We start from the raw sequence: 21,634 nt of genomic DNA, 5'->3' as shown, positions 1-21,634 counted from the left end.
GGGGTATGGGGGGGAGTCTAGAACCAGGGGACACAGTCTCAGAATAAGGGGTAGGCCGTTTCGGACTGAGATAAGGAGGAATTTCTTTACTCAGAGGGTGGTGAATCTTTGTAATTCTTTATCCCAGAGGGCTGTGGGAGCTCAAACATTATGTAAGCTCAAGACAGAGATTGATAGATTTCCATACATTAATGACATCAAAGGATATGGGGATAGCACGGAAAATGGCATTGAGGTAGACAATGAGCCATGAGTTTGGAAGAATGAGGGGTGAACTTATTGAAACGTACAAGGTTCTGAGGGGGCTTGACAGGGTAGATGTTGGGAAGGTGTTTCCACTAGTGGGGGAATCTCAAACTAGGGGACATTGTTACAGAATATGGGGACATTCATTTAAAACTGAGATGCGAAGGAATTTCTTCTCTCAGAGGGTAGTGAATGCCTGGAATTCTCTACCTCAGAGAGTTCCGGAGGCTGGATCACTGAAAGTATTTAAAGAGGAGGTAGATAGATTTAAAAAATATTGGGGAGTTGAGGAGCTGGCACAAAAGAGGAGCTGAGGCCTGGGGCAGATCAGCATGATCTTATTGAATGGTGGGGCAGGCTTGAGGGGCCGAATGGCCTACTCCTGATCCTATTTCTTATGTTCTTATGTTCTTATGATCTAGTTGAATGGTGCAGCAGGCTCGAGAGGCTGAATGGCCTACTCTTGCTCCTATGCTCCTATATTCCTATGCCGAGATTTAAGGAAGAAATGACAGCACCAACATAACATAAATAGTAAGTTCAAAACTTATTATTTACTCAGAAAAGAAAAATAAGCTTTCAGTTTAAGAAGAAAAGAATTCCTGTGAATTTAAAGCAAGAAGATATCAATTGTCAAGTGGGCAGAAAAGTGGCAGATGAATTTGAAGAAGTCTAAGTTTATACATTTGGGGAGGACAAACAAGGCACGGGAATACACAATAAATGGTAGAATACTGGGAAGTGTAGAGGAACAAAGAATTAAACTCCTCTCACCTCCTCCAAATAAAAGGTGTGGCTATGGGTACCCGCATGGGCCCCAGTTATGCCTGTCTCTTTATGGGGTATGTGGAACATTCCTTGTTCCAGTCCTACTCTGGCCCCCTCCCACAACTCTTTCTCCGGTACATCGATGATTACTTTGGTGCTGCTTCATGCTCTCGTCTGGACCTGGAAAAATTTATTAATTTTGCTTCCAATTTCCACCCCTCCATCATTTTCACATGGTCCATCTCTGACACTTCCCTTCCCTTCTTTGGCCTCTCTGTCTCAATTTCCGGTGATTGACTGTCCACCAATATTCATTACAAGCCTACTGACTCCCACAGCTACCTTGACTACAGCTCCTCACACCCGCTTCCTGTAAGGACTCCATCCCATTCTCTCAGTTCCTTTGCCTCCGTCGCATCTGTTCTGATGATGCCACTTTCAAAAACAGTTCCTCTGACATGTCTTCCTTCTTTCTTAACCGAGGTTTTCCACCCACGGTGGTTGACAGGGCCCTCAACCGTGTCCAGCCTATCTCCCGCGCATCTTCCCTCACACTTTCCTCTCCCTCCCAGAACCATGATAGGGTCCCCCTTGTCCTCACTTATCACCCCACCAGCCTCCGCATTCAAAGGATCATCCTCCGCCATTTCCGCCAACTCCAGCATGATGCCACCACCAAACACATCTTCCCTTCACCCCCCCGGCGGCATTCCGCAGGGACCGTTCCCTCTGGGACACCCTGGTCCACTCCTCCATCACCCCCTACACCTCAACCCCCTCCTATGGCACCTTCCCATGCAACCGCAGAAGGTGCAACACCTACCCCTTTACTTCCCCTGTCCTCACCGTCCAAGGGCCCAAACACTCCTTTCAAGTGAAGCAGCATTTCACTTGCACTTCCCTCAATTTAGTTTACTGCATTCGCTGCTCCCAATGCGGTTTCCTCTACATTGGAGAGACCAAACGCAGACTGGGTGACCGCTTTGCGGAACACCTTCGGTCTGTCCGCAAACATGACCCAGACCTCCCTGTCGCTTGCCATTTCAACACTCCACCCTGCTCTCATGCCCACATGTACATCATTGGCCTGCTGCAATGTTCCAGTGAAGCTCAACGCAAACTGGAGGAACAGCACCTCATCTTCCGACTAGTCACTTTACAGCCTTCTGGACTGAATATTGAGTTCAACAATTTTAGATCATGAACTCTCTCCTCCATCCCCACCCCCTTTCCGATCTCCCTTTTTTTCCCAATAATTTATATAGATTTTTCTTTTCCCACCTATTTCCATTATTTTTAAATGTACTTCCATCCATTGTTTTATCTCTACCTTTTAGCCTTTTTCGATCCCTTCCCCCGACCCCACCCCCACTAGGGCTATCTGTACCTTGCTCGTCCTGCTTTCTACCCTTAATGTCACCTATTAACACATTTCTTAGCTAATATCACCACCCTCAACACCTCTTTGTCCTTTTGTCTATGACATCTTTTGGCAATCTCCACCTATCACTGGCCCTCTATCCAGTTCTACTTGTCCCACCTCTCGCCCCCACTTAAACCAGCTTATATTTCACCTCTCTTCTATTTTTCCTTAGTTCTGTTGAAGAGTCATATGGACTGTAAACGTTAACTGTATTCCCCTCCGCAGATGCTGTCAGACCTGCTGAGTTTATCCAGGTATTTTTATTTTTGTTTTTGTTTTGGATTTCCAGCATCCGCAGTTTTTTGCTTTTAGCTTAAATCTTGGAGCATAAGTCCACATATCACTGAAGGCAACAGGACAGGGAGATGAGGTGGCCAAGAAGGCATTTGGAATGTTTTCCTTTATTGACCAAGGCCTGGAGATTCAGAGCAGGCAGGCTATGCCAGAATGGTATAAAACACTAGTTAGGCCACAGCTAGAGTGCTGCATACAATTCTGGTCACTGCATTACAGGAAGGATGTGATCACACTGGAGAGGATACAGAAGAGATTCACAAGGATAATGCTAGGAATGGAATATTTTAGCCATGAATAGGCAGGGTTTGATTTCTTTTGAGCAAAGGAGGCTGAGGGGAGCTTTAATTTTTTTAAGTCATTTATGGGATGTTGGCATTGCTGGCTAGGCCAGCATTTATTTCCCATCCCCAATTGCCCTTGAGAAGGTGGTGGTGAGCTGCCTTCTTGAACCACTGCAATCCATGTGTTGTAGGTATACCCACAGTGCTGTTAGGGAGTTCCAGGATTTTGACCCAGCGACAGTGAAGGAACAGCCATCTATTTCCAAGTCAGGATGGTGAGTGGCTTGGAGGGGAACTTCCAGGCGGTGGTGTTCCCATCTATCTGCTGCCCTTGTCCTTCTAGATGGTATTGGTTGTGGGTTTGGAAGGTGCTGTCAAAGAAGGCTTGGTGAGTTCCTGCAGTGCACCTTGTAGATGGTACACACTGCTGTCACTGCATGAGATGGAATTACAAGGGGCATTGATAGAGTGGATAGGAAGGACGTATTTCTGTTGGCAGAGGGGTCAATAACCAGGGGTACAAATGGTGGAAGAATTAGAGTTGAAGAGAAAGTTTTCACCCAGGGGGATCTAGAATTCACAGTTGAAAAGAACAGTAGAGCCCAAAACCCTCATTGCATTTAAAAACAAGTGAAGAGGGCACTCAGTAGAGGGCAGACCTCTGCCACGCTGTGTTAACTCAACGTTATTACAATTACACAGTTCTTCCTTGAGGCTTTTCTCTGCCTGGCAAATGCTGTGCAACTACAAAGCTGAAAAAAGTAATCTTCATATTATGAGCTTCCATCTCACTGAGGAGGCTTCAAGCCAATCCGCATCCAACAACCTGCTCTGAAAACTCTGCTCACATTTTAACAGCTGTGCCAAATTGCACCACAGCAGCCGAGACGACCCACAACATTCTAAGACAACCAACCGCACTCAAAATCAAACAACCCACAACATTCTTAAAAAAAAGTCAATCTTCCCCATTTCCCAACATTAATGGATCCTTTCAGAAAATCCAGGATCTGGATCCACATCAGCACCAAAACTAATCACTTCTTTCTTAGGCCGTATCCTATGCATGTACCAAGTTTTTTGTTGATATCTGTCCATTAGTTTTTGAGATATATACAAGCAAACTGACTAAAAATAGGGTGAGATCATTACCACCACCCACCTTAAGTAGTGGAGGTAACAACATTTAGATATGCTCCTAAAGTGTCAAAACCTACAACGGCCATGGGAAGGTGAGCTGAGACTGGATCGCTTTTTTTGGACCTGCATGGATGGGCCAAATGTTCCTGTATAATTTGTTTCCTTCCCTCCGCAATGCTGCGTTTAACACACTCTGCTCTTCTTACTTGAAAAAGGGTGTAAATGCATTAGAAGCAGTATAGAGAAGGTTCACTTGACTCATTCCTGGGAGGAGGGGATTATGAAGAAAGATTGGACAGGCTGGGCCTTTACCCATTGGAGTTTAGAAGAATGAGAGGTGATCTTGTGGAAACATATAAGACCCTGAGGGGACTTGACACAGGGTAGACACAGGGAGGATCTTTCCACTCATGGGAGAGGCTAGAACTCGGGGACAAAAACAGAAAATGCCGGAGAAACTCAGTTGGTCTGGCAGCATCTGTGGACCCAAAAGGTCATACGGACTCGAAACGTTAACTCTGTTTCCCTCTCCACAGATGCTGCCAGACTTGCTGAGTTTTTCCAGCATTTACTGTTCTTGTTTCAGATTTCCAGCATCTGCAGTATTTTGCTTTTACTATAGAACTAGGGGACATAGTTTCAAAGTAAGAGGTCTCCCTTTTAAGACGGCGATGAGGAGAATTTTTTTCTTTCAGTGGGTCGTTAATGTGTGGAATTCTCTCCTCAGAGAGCAGTGGGGGCTGGGTCATTGAGTTTATTCAAGGCTGAGGAGCTGGATTTTTGATAGACAAGAGAGTCAAGCTTTATGTGGGGGATGGGGGTTGAGCCTGGCAGGAAAGTGGAGCTGAGACCACAACCAGATCAGCCATGAGCTAATTGAATGGTGTAGCAGGCTCAAAGGGGGCTGAATGGCCTGCCCCCTCCCCTCCCCCCCTTAAGCCCTATGTTTTCCCTTTCAATGGGTTAATAAGCGCAGCCAGGAAAATCAGACCCAACGCCCTGCCCACCTACCCACCCACTGGCGCAGGGTTAAAATGGGAGCCCGGATTCGGCGGAGGCGAGCTAAGCCCCGCCCAGCGGGCGCCGCAGTCGGCGCTGATTGAGCCATTGTGACGCCGCATGACCAATGGAGAGGCCGGGATGAGGGAGGGGGACCAATGAGAGCTGGGAGAGGGCGGAGCCTGTTGCAAGGCTCCGAGGTGGGGTGGGGGGTGCGCGCGGGTTCGCTCCTTGGCTCCGGTTCAAGTCTGAGTGACGGGGGCTGTAACAAAGCGGTTGCGGATACACTGGACAATGTCCACTTGGTCAGGGAGCGCTGGCCAAGAGCGGCACTCCATGGCATCCCGATTTCCCATTTTAATTTTGTAACCAAGCGTTTCATTTTTTGTTTGTTTTTGGGTTGGGGGGTGGGAAATGCTGTTTTCCTCTCCCCCCCTCCTCAACATCATTACGGAACATTTTTCAACCTGTGCATTTTCCATTAAGAATCAGTCCTGACCAGTCCTCACCATTTGGTGGTGGAGTGGGGGAGTGGGGTGGGGGGAGCGATGTTTCATGACTGCTTCTTTGCAAATCTATTGCCCCCCTTTTTGTTTTAATGGGGAGGGGAGGGGAGAAACATTGGGAAGTAGCAGGAACACATTCACCGCCTTCTGCCCCCTTTTTGTTTTTATGTAACGCACAACAAGCCAGCGTCTCTTTGACACAGAGAGAGACAGAATAAAAGATGCTCGTGTATCCTTTATGTGTAAACTGTGGATGGACAAAAGCTGAGGATCTGATGGCTCGGTCAGCTCGCTCGCATTGAGTCCCCCCCCCCAAAAAAAACATAGAAGCTGCGGTGGGGTAGAGGGGAGAACAGTTCTTGATCTCATCTCCCACACTCTCCCCCCTCTCTCCCCCCCCTCTCCCTCTCTCTCCCCCCCCTCTCCCTCTCTCTCCCCCCTCTCTCCCACACTCTCCCCCCTCTCTCCCTCTCTCTCCCCCCCTCTCCCTCTCTCTCCCCCCCTCTCCCTCTCTCTCCCCCCCTCTCTCCCACACTCTCCCCCCTCTCCCACCCCCCCTCTCTCCCACACTCTCCCCCCTCTCTTCCTCTCTCTCCCCCCCTCTCTCCCCCCTCTCTTCCTCTCTCTCCCCCCCTCTCTCCCACACTCTCCCCCCTCTCCCACACTCTCCCCCCTCTCCCACACTCTCCCCCCTCTCTTCCTCTCTCTCCCCCCCTCTCTCCCACACTCTCCCCCCTCTCTTCCTCTCTCTCCCCCCCTCTCTCCCACACACTCCCCCCTCTCCCACACACTCCCCCCTCTCCCACACTCTCCCCCCTCGCTTCCTCTCTCTCCCCCCCTCTCTCCCACACTCTCCCCCCTCTCTTCCTCTCTCTCCCCCCCTCTCTCCCACACTCTCCCCCCTCTCCCACACTCTCCCCCCTCTCCCACACTCTCCCCCCTCGCTTCCTCTCTCTCCCCCCCCTCTCTCCCACACTCTCCCCCCTCTCTTCCTCTCTCTCCCCCCCTCTCTCCCACACTCTCCCCCCCTCTCTCCCACACTCTCCCCCCTCTCCCCCCTCGCTTCCTCTCTCCCTCCCCCTCTCCCACACTCTCCCCCCTCTCTCCCTCTCTCTCCCACTCTCTCCTCCCTCTCCTCCCTCTCTCTCCCACACTCTCCCCTCACACTCTTCCCCCCTCTCTCTCTCTCTCTCTCTCCCACTCTCTCCTCCCTCTCCTCCCTCTCTCTCCCACACTCTCCCCCCACCCGCTCCCTCTCTCTCCCCCCCCTCTCTCTCTCTCTCTCTGTCTTGTTGTACGATCGCTGCCAGTGGCTTCGCTCCGCCGCTCTTGCCTTTTAGGCTCCTCCCAGCTCAGGCGAGCGATTCATGGTCAGTTTTATTTCCTCCACACTCAGTTGGAGCGATGAAGAAGCTGAGAGGCAGCGTGACTACATCTCCGGGAGGAAAGGAACGGGGGCAATCCTGAGGAGGGAGAGAGAGAGAGAGAGGGAAGGAGAGAGGAGAGAGGAGAGAGAGAAAGATGCTTCCCAGCCACCGGTGACTGGAGAGGAGAGAGACCCACAATTGCTGAACTTTCCACCCGGTGGTGACCCCCCCAAACCTTCTAATGAGCTGTTGGATGATATTATTTGCGGGGAGAACCGTCTGTGGCTGTTGTGTGTTGTGTGTGTTGTGTGTGTGGGGAAGATAATATCCTTCTATTTACAAAGCATCGCACGTCCAGAAGCTTTCATTCCAATCAAGGACTATATATATATATATATATATCCTTAACGATATGTGCTTAAAATGGAGATGCGCCCAACTCCTGGACTCCAGAAAGGTTTTCCTTAAGCTTGGATTTAAATGAAGATCAACTGGTGACGGACCTGGGAGGTAATGTTCGCCTCAGAACAAAACTTCAGATTATCCTCACAGTTTTCACGGTGTGGTTCACCAGATATATTTTTTTAAGGAAAAGGCTGGAATTTTTGACATTTTTTTTTGGTCGATGGGATTAAACGATTTGAGAGAATTACTCCAGGAAGGAGCAGCCAGATAAAAAAAAAAATACATTTTAAAAAAAAAGGTTTTTTTTGGAGTCAGGGAACGTGAAAGGGTTTCCACAACATGGTTAGAGGCTTGTGGAGAATCTGATCGACTTGGCCTTAGTGAAGAGGGATTGGAAAAAGTTAAGTGGGGGAAGCTCCACTGAAAGTTGTGTCAAGGAAGACTGGACTGTGGGGCGGGGACCGATCATGTCCAGAGCGAACAGTGTGAGCCCCCCTGGTGCTGGACCAGGAGGCAACGAACACAAGGCAGCGTGGGCTGAGGGTGAAGGGGGCACCTTGCAGCCCAGGGCCAATGGCATCCCGATCCCTGGCGGGAGAAACAGGGACAAGCGCTGGAGGGACGAGGAGGAGGATTGCCAAGGGCCCTTGCCTGGCAAGACCAGCAGGCTGAGCCTCCGGTCCAAGTCCGCCTGGCAGGAGCAGCTGGGCAGGGAAGGGAGACCGGGGAGCCACAACAACGTGGTCCGGCCCAGGCATCAGCTCCGACTGGATGGGGAGGTTAGACCCAAGTCGGTGGAAGTGGGGCTGGAGGAAAGAGCCATGTCAAAGCTAGCAGACGTTGACTCCTCAGCTTCCGATGTTGAGATCTCCTTCACGGATTGCTGCCACGGACTATTTCGGATCTTCCAGTCCAAAAAGTTCCAATCCGAGAAGTTGGAGAGGCTGTACCAGCGTTACTTCTTTCGGCTAAACCAGAGCAGCCTGACCATGCTGATGGGGGTCTTGGTGCTGGTCTGTGCCGTCATGTTGGCTTTCCATTGCGCCCACGGGAGCTATAGGCTCCCTTACCTGGTGGTCTTGGCTGTGATCATCGTCCTGGTCCTTGTGCTGATGGTGGTCTGCAACCGCAATGGATTCCACCAGGACCACATGTGGATCATCTGCTACCTGCTCATTCTGGTGATCCTGGCGGTGGAGATCATCGGGCTCCTCCTGGTGGAGCCTCGCTCGGCATCGGAGGGGATCTGGTGGACCATCTTCTTCATTTACATCATCTACACCTTGCTGCCCATCAGAATGAGGGCTGCGGTCATCAGTGGCATCCTCTTGTCAGCCCTCCACCTTGGCATTTCTTGGAGGAGGAACCTGGTGGATCCCTTCCTGTGGAAACAGGTAAGAACTCTGTTGAAAAGTAAGCAACTCATCAGCTTTGCTTGATGATAGAATGTGTGCTTTGAAGGGGATTCTGCTAGTTCCTCTTGTTGTCTACCTTATTGCTGAATACCGGCTCTTGATGTTGAATTCGATGCTTGTGGCATTGACTGGGTCTATCAATAAAAATTCATAAGTTGCCTGTATTATGCTCAATTGTTTTACCAGCTGTTTCTGAAGCTGATTCAGAATTACTTGTGGCAATGTACAAGACAGGGTTGCTACTGAGACATCAAATACTGGTTGGAAAATGTTAAATGAGTTGCTGCATATTTTTAATGTTGGTTATTACAGTGATTGGTCATTATGGCATAAAGGTGTCCAGTCAATGAGACCTTCTTGATCTCCCCTCATTGCTTTTCTTTTATTTGTTCAAGGGGCGTGGACATGGTTGGCATTCACCAAGCCAGCATTTGTTGCCCATCTTTAACTGCTCTAGAGAGCAGTTAAGAGTCAACCACATTGCTGTGGGTCGGGAGTCACATGTAGGCCAGACCAGACTAAAGGATATTAGTGAGCCAGATGGGCTTTTACAGCAATCAATGATAGCTTCATGGTTACCATTACTGAGACTAGCTTTCAATTTCAGATTTATTTATTTTTAAAAAGTAGTTACTTTACTAACGGAATTTATTTTCTACCAGCAGCTATGGTGGGATTTGAATCCATGTACCCAGGGCATTAGCTAGGCTTCTAGGTTAATAGTCCAGTGATATTACTGCTAAGCCACCATCACCCTGTATTGCTTGCACTCAAAACTGGTTATGGAAACAATAAGCAGCAGAATCTATTGACCCAAGGTTGTGGTGTCCGTGATCCTAAAAATATTGAGAGACTGAACCATAAGAATGTGTGTTGATATACTCTATAAGTAGGCATTGAGTCTCTTGCTGAGAGAAAGGATGGTTTAGATTGAACCACTTTTAGTTAGGAGTAGCGAATGTGTGAGATCGACTATGGGAGTAGGCAATGGGGCTGAATATTTTTGGCAGGGAACTGGACAGCCATCTGCCTGAGGGGTAAGTGTGTGGTATTCTTCGAACTTTGGGATTAAACATGCAGGCCAGGCATTCTTGCCTTGTTCCCTTGTTCTTGTTCATATATGTAATAAATTGGATTGTACCAAATCAACAGCCCTGTATGGAAAAGCTGAGATAAGTTTTCTGAGTATTAACAGAAACAGGACTAACCACAACTCCAAGCAGCCTGCCAAGGCAATTATAAAACCCATTCTCTATTTCATTACAATTCCACTGGGTCATGTCTAGCTCTGGCTCTTTTACCAAATGGCTGCTGTCAACATTGGCATACCTTTCAAAAACTTTTAATTATGAAACACTTTATTGAGTTGGGCTGGGGCTAAGGGAAGTCTCCACACATTATGCAACACCCAGCAAAGTCATTTTTATTTGCATGCCTGTAAAAATGGTTTTAAAAAAAAACAACGGAGGTATCAGTCGACTGCACTGCATCAGTGACAAGTCTGGCTGATTGCTACATCGGAAGAGCAGGCTGTTGTCTTCTTAAAGGAACATTGCCCTCCTTCTTGTTGAGAAAGATGTTACAGCATGTTTGTAAATGTTGGATCTTTTCCTCCTTCCTTCTCCACAATCTATAACCGCAACCCTGCCCCCGCACACCCCTCACCAGGTAAGATTAGCTAACTCTGCACTGATCAAACCTGGGGTCTTCATAGCCTGAACCACTTGGTGTATACACTAAGTGTCCCTTAGTAGAAGCCTATTGTTTCAGTTTGTTCATCTCTCCTCACTTAGTGTCCCCGCCACACCCTCAGAGATCTTGCGATTCTTTGAATTTTCAACATCTGATTTCAGAAGACCTGCAAAATTATTTCCCACAAGCTTAGTCTCTTGCCAGCTTCCGAGATCACGACTGGGATTTCTTATCGCCTGTACGCTACATAAACATTGTATATCTCTGCATATTCTTCCAAGTATTCTTTGCTGAATGCTTTATGTTTAGAGTGGAAATGTTCTAGAAAATGATATTTTCAGTGGATGTTTTCTGTTAAGCTTCCTGTCTCTGCTTAAAACCAATCCACTCCTCAACCCACGCCCTACGTTTGTTTCAGTGTGAAGGCCGCCTTTGGGGGACAAAATTCAAACATAGGTTCTGATAGCCTTTGCAGTTGTGTTTAGATTGAAATCACTGACACTCAGGTTTGTATGGCTGGGAATCTGAGCTCTAACTCTTTCGTCCATCTGGTGCCGTGCCCAGTCTGTATTGGCTGATGGGGAACTGAATGTACTGAAGACAGTGAACTCAAGCACCCAAAGTTGAATGTTTCAAGATAAAAATCGATGAGATAGGGAGCGAAGAGAAGGAGAGAAGTTGTTTCATTAGTGGGTTTATGTGTGTTATGTTTGGAGCCATGGTTGTTCTCTCCCTCGTCCACCTTCATTGACACACAGATCCGCTGATAAAATTGAAGCCTTGCACAATGGTAATTATCGGATGTTGGTCAAGTCGCTACTTTAAGTGGACCTTCTTCATGTTCGAGACTAGACGGTGAGGATTAGTGTGTCACTTGATCATGGTGGGACTGAGCCCCGTTGTCGTCCAGGTGGTGGCATAGTGGTATTATCACTGGACTAGTGTTTCAGGGACCTGGGTTTGAATCCCATTGCGGCAGATGGTGAACCTTGAATTTAGTAAAAATCTGGAGCTAAAAGTCTGGTGGTGATTGTTGTGAAAGCCCATCTTGTTCCCTAATGACCTTTAGGGAAGGAAATCTGCTTTCCTTGTCTGGTCTGGCCTACATGTGATTCCACACCCACAGTAATATGGTTGACTCTTAAATGCCCTTGTTTAGAGGGCATTTAGGGATGGGTAATGAGTGCTGGCCTAGTCAGTGACGCCTACATTCCATAAATAAAAACTAGCAAGAATCACTAGGCAATGATAAAATCTTGCTCCTTCCTAACCCAGAAGTGCTGAAGGCAATTAAAATGGAAACCCACTGAGTGAAACTCAAGCGTACAAGTAAGGTAATGTGCTTTAATTTTGAAACGATTGATGGGGCAGAAGGCTTCTGAGTCTGCTCTATTAAGCTGATGGAAAATGGGTTCTCGGAACAAATTCCAAAATGTCATTTCATTTTAATTTGTTGATTGAAGTCAGCCTCATTTAGAAGAATGAGTGTTGGGCTACTGGCTTCTCATTTCCTATAAGGTGGCGTTCTGGGAACTCTATGCCTTGTTAGAACTATTGAATGTTTTTGGCTGTGGAAGTTCATGAAAACAGGATTTAAAAAAAAAACACTCAAGATGTAAGATGTAACACTTATAATTCCCTCAGCAAGGAAATAATGAAGTATCCAGTGCGTTATAAATGCCACATTTATTGACTTTGGTAAGCAGCTCTCTTAAGGGCAGGCCTGATGCCTGGCTCCAGGCCCTGATGCCATGGTGGGTTACCATGGAAACCTCATCTTCCCTTCGCAGTCTCCAGATCCTGAAGCCAAATCAGCGTATTCCTTTCTTAACTGAAGGTGTGTGGGTGGGTAAGAATATAATATTAATGGGGCGCGGAGGTGGGTGGAGAGAGGGGGAGGCACAGCAAAACTGTCAGGGGTGTAAGAAAGAAAATATCCAGCCATTTTATTATAACGTAATCCTGTATGTTTTCAGTGCCTGCTCAACTTACCCCTCTTAAAGGGACAAGGCTCAATTCCTCAAGCACTTGTAGGTTAGCCCATTTAGAGGGATGCCATCTTCATGCTGAAGTACTTTTTAACTGTTTGCTTGCCAGCACGCACATATCAACGCATAAAATGTTCCCAAAATGCATCTACGCATCCTTTTTGTCTCACTCCCTCCTTTGCTGCTGTCACACAAATGATCATCCCTTATGCTTCAGTGTCAGGCAGGCTGGTCAACCATAGTGGGGATGGATAGGCGTGGCTCTTCAGGCATTTCAACGAGACCTGCTGCCTTTACCTGATATGGATGTTCCGGCAAGAATCCATGCATTGGAATTAGGAATGGGAAATTTAACTGTGTTATTGTTTAAAACTACCACCTGCCTCCTTGCCTCTGCCCAGTGTGGCCCAAAAAAAAAACAATCGTGAACCTAACATTTTTTTGTAAGAAGGTTTGTATGTGCCATTGGTCTACCTGTTTGTACATCTTTTATTCTCTGTGGGGTGGGGTATGAACTGTGTAGCTTGATGTAGCTCTTGCTGCCCAAATTCCAAATTTACCATCACTCCCTAAGGTATGGGAGTGTGCATGAGCTAGTGCCCAATGTCTCACCCCTGCTACAGATGCAAAGCCTGACGTTCACAAGCAGAAACAGCTGCCTTTGCGTTCACCTCAGCGCTTTCGAAGTAGCTCGGAGCTACCTGAAGTTGCCAGGTTAGAGCAGTGCCCTTAAAGGAATAGGCCTTTAAAGGAACAACCAAAGATTAGCTGGTCCAGGCTACTCACGAGCAATGCGATGGGAGATGCTGCGTTTTTGACTTTTTAAAAATTGCATTTGCATTTTGTGTATTGGAAATCAGACGAGTTGTGGTCATTGTGTATTTGCACAAATATGTCGGAGGTCTTTGCTGCATTTAGCCGAGATCTTCCAACAGACCACATACAAGGCTGAGCTGGTATTATACATTCACTCGTGCCTCACGATGGGGTGCAGCCTCAGTGACAGAAGTGTGGTTTGGGAGATGTTACCCTAGTAAATATGAAGTAAGAGTGATCTCAGGGGATCTACAAGAAACTTGCAAGCATCAATCAAAACCTCGCGGAAAGGTAGGAGCATAGACTCAGAAGTCCGCCTCTTGACAATTGTGATCAGCATCACGGTTTCTCTCTGCGCCTCCCCCTTGAATACCTCCCGTGTGTCCCAGGGACCAAAAGAGGACATGTAGTTTTCCCAGAGCTGTATGCGCTCCAAATGATGCTGTGGTGGTGTAATAAGGGGATGCATTGGGAAAATGCCTTGGACTAGGCAACTTTTCTGACCTTGCTGGCTGGTAACTGGCATTTGTGCTGTCGGAGAGAGGGAAGGGATCTTGCCTTTTTAAGGGGAAGGGAGAACTTTAGGAAGGTCAGAACAACTTGCGCCTATAGCTAAAGAATTTGGAGAATGAATGTTTCACTGACTATTAGACAAAACAATTCCTGAAATGTTGAACATCTCCAATTTAAGCTAGTAGCAGGGAAATTTACTTTGCAGCCTTCCCTAATTTTCTGTGAATTTGATGAGAGTCTGGCTTACATCTATCTTCTCAAAGGGGAATGGGGACAACTTGTGTTGTCCTGTCTATAACTGGCCTCAGGTTACTGAGGGACCTCCTCAATTACATATGAAGTATCATTCTTTCTTTAAGGTTCTCCCTTTCTTTTTCTGAAGACTGGAGCACAGCTCTGTAGCAACTTCCTCTAGTGCCTCAGCCTAAGTGGCAGAGTCTAAACAGTGAGTGCTGGATGGCCATATGCAGCTGAGCCAAGTCCTCTTCACATTCTCTCTGTCCACCTGCCTGAGCTTTCCAGCAGGGTAGCAGTCAGTAAGGGGAACCCTTACAGTGTATTTTAGCCAGGGAGTGGGAGGTCGGCTGCTGAGGTGAGTTTCGGTGTCATACTGGCTGAAGAAAGAATTTGTGTTTATCTGACACCTTTCACAACCTCAGGATGCTGCAGAACCAGTCAAATCCACTTTGAATTGTAGTCACTGTTTGTGATGTCAGAAACATGCTAAGACAGCAAGATTCCCCAGGCAAGTAAACAGAGAAATGACCAATCTGTTTTAGTGGTGTTGGTTGAGGGATAAATATTGGTCAGAACCCACCCCCACCCGCTGCTTCTTCGAAATAGTGCCGTGGGATTTTTTTTTACATCCAGCTGAGAGGACAGGGCATTGGGTTTAACGCTTCGTTTGAAAGATAGCTGCTCCGACAGTGAACTACAATGGAGTTTCAGCCTGGATTTTGTGCTCAAATCTCTGGAGCGAGGCTTGCACACGTGGCCTGCTGAGTTAGAGGTGAGAGTGCTACCCGCTGAGCTGTGGCTGACACCAAGGTAGACCTGTTTACCCAGCATGGAGCTTAATCAAACCCAGGTCTCTATCGTTTCTGCAACTTGTACCATTGGTGAAGCCCTGGATGCTTTACATAGGATGCACAATATGCATGGATTCTTTAGGAAAGGGCGGTTGGATCTTTAATTCATTTTCAGGAATGAAAATGGTGCCATGCGCAGTGTGCTTTGCTGAGCTGCGCACTGGCTTCATCACTTCCCTTTGCTGTCGGGACTGGAAACAGTTGCAGCTGCCAGCTATTCATCTCTGGACAGATGTTAACTAATTACTAACCATTTCTCTGTAGCCATGGTTGACCTTTACAAGGAGGAGTTGTCTTTATCTTTGACGCATTGGCCTGTTGTTTGCCCTGTCACTGTTTATAGATTTACTATCCTTTGGACCGGCACGACTAACTTTTGCAATGGGTTGGGGGGTGAACAAATGGAGAGGGAAGTCTGGGTGAAGTTTTCACCTCTTAGCCTCTTGGGGTGAGACCAGGTCTTCAGCAACCCATTATTTTGGGAGGTTCCATTGAGGAACTATTTTCTTGACTACAAGTGCTTTAAGTGAGATCTGAATGCCCCTCTGTTGCTTAAGTATGTTTTTTGTTGTTTCTCTCTTATCCTCCTGAAGTCTTTGAAACTGAGCAAAGCTGACAGCCATCTGGTACCTTGTACAACTGGGGATTCTTCCTCTATAAGCATAGAAGATGAAGCCCTCCAACCAGCGCTGACCCATTTTGTTTGATGTGCCGATTGGAAAATTTAGGCTTGAGCGTTGGCAGGCTGTGACAAACAAACTGACAAAGACACTTCAATGGTAACTAACAAGTTGTTTCCCACAATATCCTCGTGCATTTCAGCTTTACTCAGTCAGAAACTTTTCTGAGCACTTACCAACCAGTCATGGAGCTTGCTTGCCACATAGGTGAGTACAACAGCCAATTTGCACAATGAGATCCTACAACCAGCAATGGGGTCAATCACCAATTATCTGCCAATGGTGTCAATTAAAAGAGGGACAATGGCAGCTTTTTAAGAGGAACCGTCCACTCTTCAAGTAGTTCGGTGGACTTTGCTGTACTCCCTCATTACTGCCCTAGAGTACCAGTCTGAGATATTAGCTGAATCGCGGAGCTTGCTGCCAACTGATAGACAAAATCCTCTCCTATCCTCAATCAACATCTGCACCTATTGTTTCCAGCAGAAATTCCAGCAAAATGTCTCCTTTTCTAGGCCAGGAGCACTGAAGCGAACTCTGCCGTCCTAATAGCTATCTTGGCTAAGGCGACATAACTCAACATGGGTCAAATAGCGAACCTGGAATGCAGCTGGTCTGTACAGCACAGTTGCTCTCTGGGGTATGCATTTACTCACTGAGTCATTTGGAGAGAGCAGAGATTTTGTTGAGGTTGTGAGGAGTGAGGAGGAAAGCAGTACATGTGCAACTAATGTTTTATGTAACCAACAATACATAAGGGTCAAGGGATATGGAGCAAAGACAGGTAAATGGTGTAGAAGTACAGATCAGACATGGTCTAATTGGATTGTTGAACAGTCTCGAGGGGCTGAATTGCGGAACCTGCCTCTATGTGTTCTGATACCGATTAATGCTATTATTCTAGATTGGACAATGAATGGAGGTTTTTGATGGAAATCAGATATGATCTAATGGGCGGAACAGGCTCAAGGGACTGAATGGTCACCTCCTGTTACTATGGGCAGAAGTTTACGGCCCCGTCACGTTGGGGGTGGGGCGGGACCTTAAAATGCGGCGAACCGTTCAAAACAAAAGTCCAGTCTGGGGACCGTAAAACCCTGCTGGCGTAAAGTTCCGCCCTATCTCTTTCTACACAAAACTATTTTATTCGAGGTTGGGAAACAAATGGAGCTATTCCTCGTAAACCGAGCAGCAGTTTCTTGTTCCTATGTTCAATGCTCACTGTAATGTGACAGCAGCAGCCCTTTACATCATGCTGATCTCCAGTGGCATCGCTCACTGAGGGGAGCAGAGGCAATGTTCAAGCCTCAACATCGTGAGGCGGTTCAGCGGTGCTGAGGGCATGTGTGCGCGACAGGAGTCAAAGGTCACTTTGGACAGAGAGGGACTAGAAGACAGAGTGGGAGAAGCCACTCCACTGTGGGAACCAATACGCTTGAAGGACACAGATTCATCAGGACAATGGAAGGTAGGAATTAAACGCGAGACTGAGCCTCTTGAGAATGGAGAGACCAATGGAGGTAAGAGTTAGAGAGATTTAGGGCAGTACCATGGGCCACCATATTGGTAAATTTTATATTGTTTTTTACATGTGAATTTTACCTGTTTATTTTTGTAAAGGTGTCTGAGAAAGTAGGACGTCCGATATTAGCATTTCCTGCATATCCATTTTTGAGTGAATTTAAACCGATTAAATGTATGACCGCTCTGTTGTGCTGTGGACTCATTTGAAGAATGATTCACAAGGTTCGCAGCCATGAGAGACGACTCCTGTGGAGTTACTTGTGAGGTTTTTGGAGGACAAGCTGGTAATCCGGTATAATACATAAGACACCATGAAAGCAATTAAACTTTTCCAGCTGATTCCTTTGCTGCCTTGTTCATATTTTATACAGCTCTTCAATTATAATTTGCCACTGATTTACTCTGGCTCAATCATTCAATTGTTACAGGAAGTGTGCACAATGCACAGGGCATATTATTAGCAAATCTCTAGAAACTGGGAAATGTTTTTGATTCTGAAGTCTAGGTCTTTCATCCATCAACTAGAGCTTTCACCATTTAAAAGGACAGTGGAATGTCATCAACTCTTCGTTACTGTCCAAGTCATACACCATTGCGACTTGGGCACATATCAGCCATTCCTTCGTGGGTCAAAATCCTGGAACTTCTTACTTAACAGCGCTGTTCACCAGATGGATGGTTCAAAAAGAAGGCTCACCATTAAATATTGGCCAGCAGGCCGGGGAGGTCTCCCTTGCTCTTCTTCGAAATGGTGGCATGGGTATATAGAAGGATGCACCACAGTGTGGCAAGTTAAATGTGATGGTTATAAGGAAGCGTGCATTATACCCAAGGCTTCTGAAAAGTAAAATCAGGAGCACTGCAGGCGTTGAAAGCTGTAAAACTTCTAATCCAGCCAGTGCAAGCTACACCACGCCATTTCACTCTGATTTGAATGCTGTGTCTTTGTGAGTGAAAGGTTAATCAAATGAGATGCTGTTGATTCTCTTCATATTAATCTAATTGTTGAAAACGTTTGGAACTAATCTCACTAGCTATTTTCCCTCTGATGTGGACAGGTCCTGTAACAAGACCACATGGAAGTTTGTAGGTACAAGTTGGTATGTAACCGGAATGGAACCTTGTAGATTATTAATGTTTTAATTTCCTAGGGCATAGGAGCTGTCTGATAATGTCTGCAAAGTTGTAGGTGGTTGTACTGAGATATAAATGGCTGGACGTGAAGAACACCTTTAAGATGACATCTGTTGGGAGGAATACATCTCAGGGTGATAGAAAATGCACCCACTCTGGTCTGTTAGAAACACTTTGATAGTTCATGGATTACTGTAATTGTCTTCACTTTATGTGTTTGATTGATTGATTGATCAATCAGGATGTCCTAAACTATTGTCATTGATAGAGGGGGGGCTTGAAAGCAAAATCAGGAAATGCTAAATCATAAACAGGATTGGAAAGGAAACAGAGGGCCTCAGAATTCGATGAGGTCCCTATCGGACTGCAATGGACGTGTGTGGCTTCCCTGGTGAACTCACAAGGTTTTACCGTAAGTCCTGCTGTTAAGTGTATGTTTAAATATTGTCACTAATAGTTATTAACATATGTTTACTATGTCTGTGAATGTTTACTTGTCATGTTGTGAACCCTATTATTTTGAATATGAACCTATAAGCAAGAATATCGGCCACTTAACATCATCAGTTAAAGCTGTTACGATAGAGGTTTTAATTTTATATTCTGTACGATTTAACACAATCCTTAACCCTTTTAATTTTTGGATGCCTAAGGGAATCAGGGGATATGGGGATAGGCAGGAAAGTGGTGTTGAGTTGGAAGATCAGCCGTGATTTTTTTTTGAAAGGTGGGGCAGGCTGGAGGGGACGTGTGGTCTACTCCTGCTCCTATTTCTTGTGTTCTTATAACCGTTCAATGATACAAACAGGAATTTACGTGAACGTGTTCATGGATGCGTTAGAAATTAGACCAGCAAATGCCATTTCGTGCAAGAACATCAAAGGTTCCAGGTCAGCGAATCAGTCAGATGTCTACACGATTCTCATTGTTGAAGACACATTGCCCTGATTCATGGGCCAGAGATACAGTGAGGCAGGAGGGACCTGATTGCACCACTGCTTGACAAAACCATGCCAACTGCAAGTATCACTTTCTTAGTTGTATAAGATTCAAACCACTGACTTGTCACCCGGTTTTTTTTTTTCTGTAAAAATCATGTCTGGTTTAATTGGACTTATTTACATAAACCACTGATGTTCATTACACTGCACCAACATGGGGTCAACTTGTAAGTCTTCTAGAAAGGAGGGGAGGTTTTTTTACCTTTTATAACCTAAGCCTTTCGTTCATCAATTTGACCTCCACCTAGGAAGACAAGAGAATGCTGTCACCTCCTAATTGCCCTACAAGTCGCACACTAGCCTGAGTTGGACGTACGTCAGCTGTTTTTCAGCGTCGCTGGGTCAAAATCCTGCCACTCCCTATGTAACAGCACCACGGGAGCACCTTCACCACATAGTTTGCAACCGCTCAAGAAGAAGGTATGTTGCCAACATCTGCTCAAGGGCTTCTAGGGTTGAACAATAAAACTGGCCTTGCCAATGACGGCCATGCACCAAGAGAGAGACTAACAAAAGTCCTTTGATGCTACTTTTATATAAAAACAAAATACTGCGGATCCTGGAAATCTGGGGGAAAAAAGCAAAAAATGCGGGAAAAACTCAGCAGGCCTGACAGCATCTGTGGAGAGAGAAACAGAGTTAACATTTCGAGTCCATATGACTCTTCTTCAGATCTCCAGTTGTGGGGATTGGTTAGCATAGTTGGCTAAATGGCTAGATGATGCAGAATTATGCCAATGGTGTGGGTTCAATGGCTGTGCTAGTTCATGAAGGCCCATCTCCTAGTCTTGCCCCATACTTGAGGGGCACCACAAGCACTATATAGCCAATTGTTTCTTTCTATAATGAGTGCTTCTTCTTTGCTTTCATGACCAGGGTCCAAACACGGTTGGTGTACTGAATTCACAGTCAGTCCTTCCACATTTCAGATCTTGCACAGGTTGATGGGACCTATGCAAGTCTATTTGTTCTCTGCCCCATGTACAGATCTTGCACAAAATGACCTCAGGTAACCAGACATCCAGTTCTGATGAAAGGTTGTCAACTTGAAACATTAACTCTGTTTCTCTCTCCACAGATGCTGCCAAACCTGCTGAGCATTTCCAGCATTTTCCATTTTTTATTTCAGATGGTCTCTGCCCTGTTTTAAGCAGCGAACAGCTCACGGTTTTGGAACATTTTGGGGTTGAACTATCATTGACGCTGATGGTTCAAGAACGGCTCGAGTGGAAATTGGAAAGAAAAATCGCATTGGTGCAGTCGAGGACGTTCTAGAGTACGATTTGTGTTAAGACATATTCTAAGGGTGTTTGGCTGTGCTTTTCCTGACCTGCGCCTCCTAGATGTTGAGTCTGAAGCCTGGATTTTTAGCCATTTTCTGTAACACTGACAGTAACCTTACTCGAATGAAGTGGCAGTTGTAACAGTTTTCATAAGAACCTGCAAAAGAAAATTGGACATGTAGTGGTGGTGATGTTACAGTTTACTCAGGGGGGTTGGAGTTGCTGTGGCAACAGGCACTTTTACATGCATGTTGTAGTCTGGAGCTAGGGATAGTGATGGGAGAGGTTCCAACGTTCTTTCCGTCACATGGCTGACCAGGAATCTCTCCCACTCCTACCACCTGACATTGGCGCGTTTTGGAAGGATTCACAGGTTGATACTCAAACTGTATCGCTATGTTATGAATGCACCTTCCTTGGAAATCAAGTCCTGGGATAGGTCTCAAACCCAGAGCTTGTGGCTCTGAGGCAGGGATGCTATGCCATAGAGGACCATAGGCATCTCTCTCCATTATAGAGAGAGAATTGGTTATATATAGCTTGAGGGGCACCACAAAAGTGGGGCAAGGTAAGGAGGTGGGTCTTCATGAACTACCACAACTGGTCCAGGGATTGAATCCACACTATTGGCATCATTCTACCTCACATTCTAGCCATCTAGCTAACTGTGCTAACCAATCCCCACAATTCGACAGGTACTTGAAGAAAACTAGGATGCAGGGCTATGGGGAAAAATTTGGGGTGTGTGACTAAATTGAATAGCTCACAGACATGATGGGCCAAATGACCTCCTTCTTAAGTGTCTATGATTCTAATTAACCCGTCTGATGGCAGAACATCTTCCCTGGTGTGTTCTGTCTCTCTGTTTAGGACTTCACCCTGGCTGCGTGACTTGTCAATACATAGGCCAGGATTTTCCCCTCGGCGATTTGTGGACGGGGCCCATTCACCGAGGGGAAAATGACGCGGGATGACGTCGGAAGGAATCCCCGACGTCATTGCGGTCCATTTAAATATTCAGAAAGGCGGGTGGACAGCGAAATCAGCTGTCTGCCCGCCGACCTGTCA

General features: G+C 46.4%; 1 protein-coding gene and 1 long non-coding RNA gene across 2 annotated transcripts in view; both read left to right on the top strand.

Annotated features, from left to right (window-relative positions):
- The first annotated feature begins 7,889 nt into the window (after positions 1-7,889).
- The window catches only part of adcy5 (adenylate cyclase 5), a 360,956-nt gene continuing 347,211 nt past the window's right edge, over positions 7,890-21,634 (top strand). Inside the window, exon 1 of the mRNA XM_078551313.1 lies at positions 7,890-8,826. Coding sequence (XP_078407439.1) covers positions 7,900-8,826 — 927 coding nt within the window. The 5' untranslated portion in view covers positions 7,890-7,899. The remainder of the gene's footprint in view (positions 8,827-21,634) is intronic.
- On the top strand, positions 16,919-20,584 carry LOC144686841 (uncharacterized). Its single transcript, XR_013578012.1, has 3 exons — positions 16,919-17,092; positions 18,553-18,694; positions 20,413-20,584. It is a non-coding gene; the product is annotated as an uncharacterized LOC144686841 (long non-coding RNA).

This window comes from Cetorhinus maximus, chromosome 11 (genome assembly GCF_964194155.1).
Source record: "Cetorhinus maximus chromosome 11, sCetMax3.hap1.1, whole genome shotgun sequence".
NCBI lineage: Eukaryota > Metazoa > Chordata > Chondrichthyes > Lamniformes > Cetorhinidae > Cetorhinus > Cetorhinus maximus.
The sequence above is the reverse complement of the archived record's forward strand: the minus strand, read 5'-3'. Positions and strand labels throughout refer to the sequence as shown.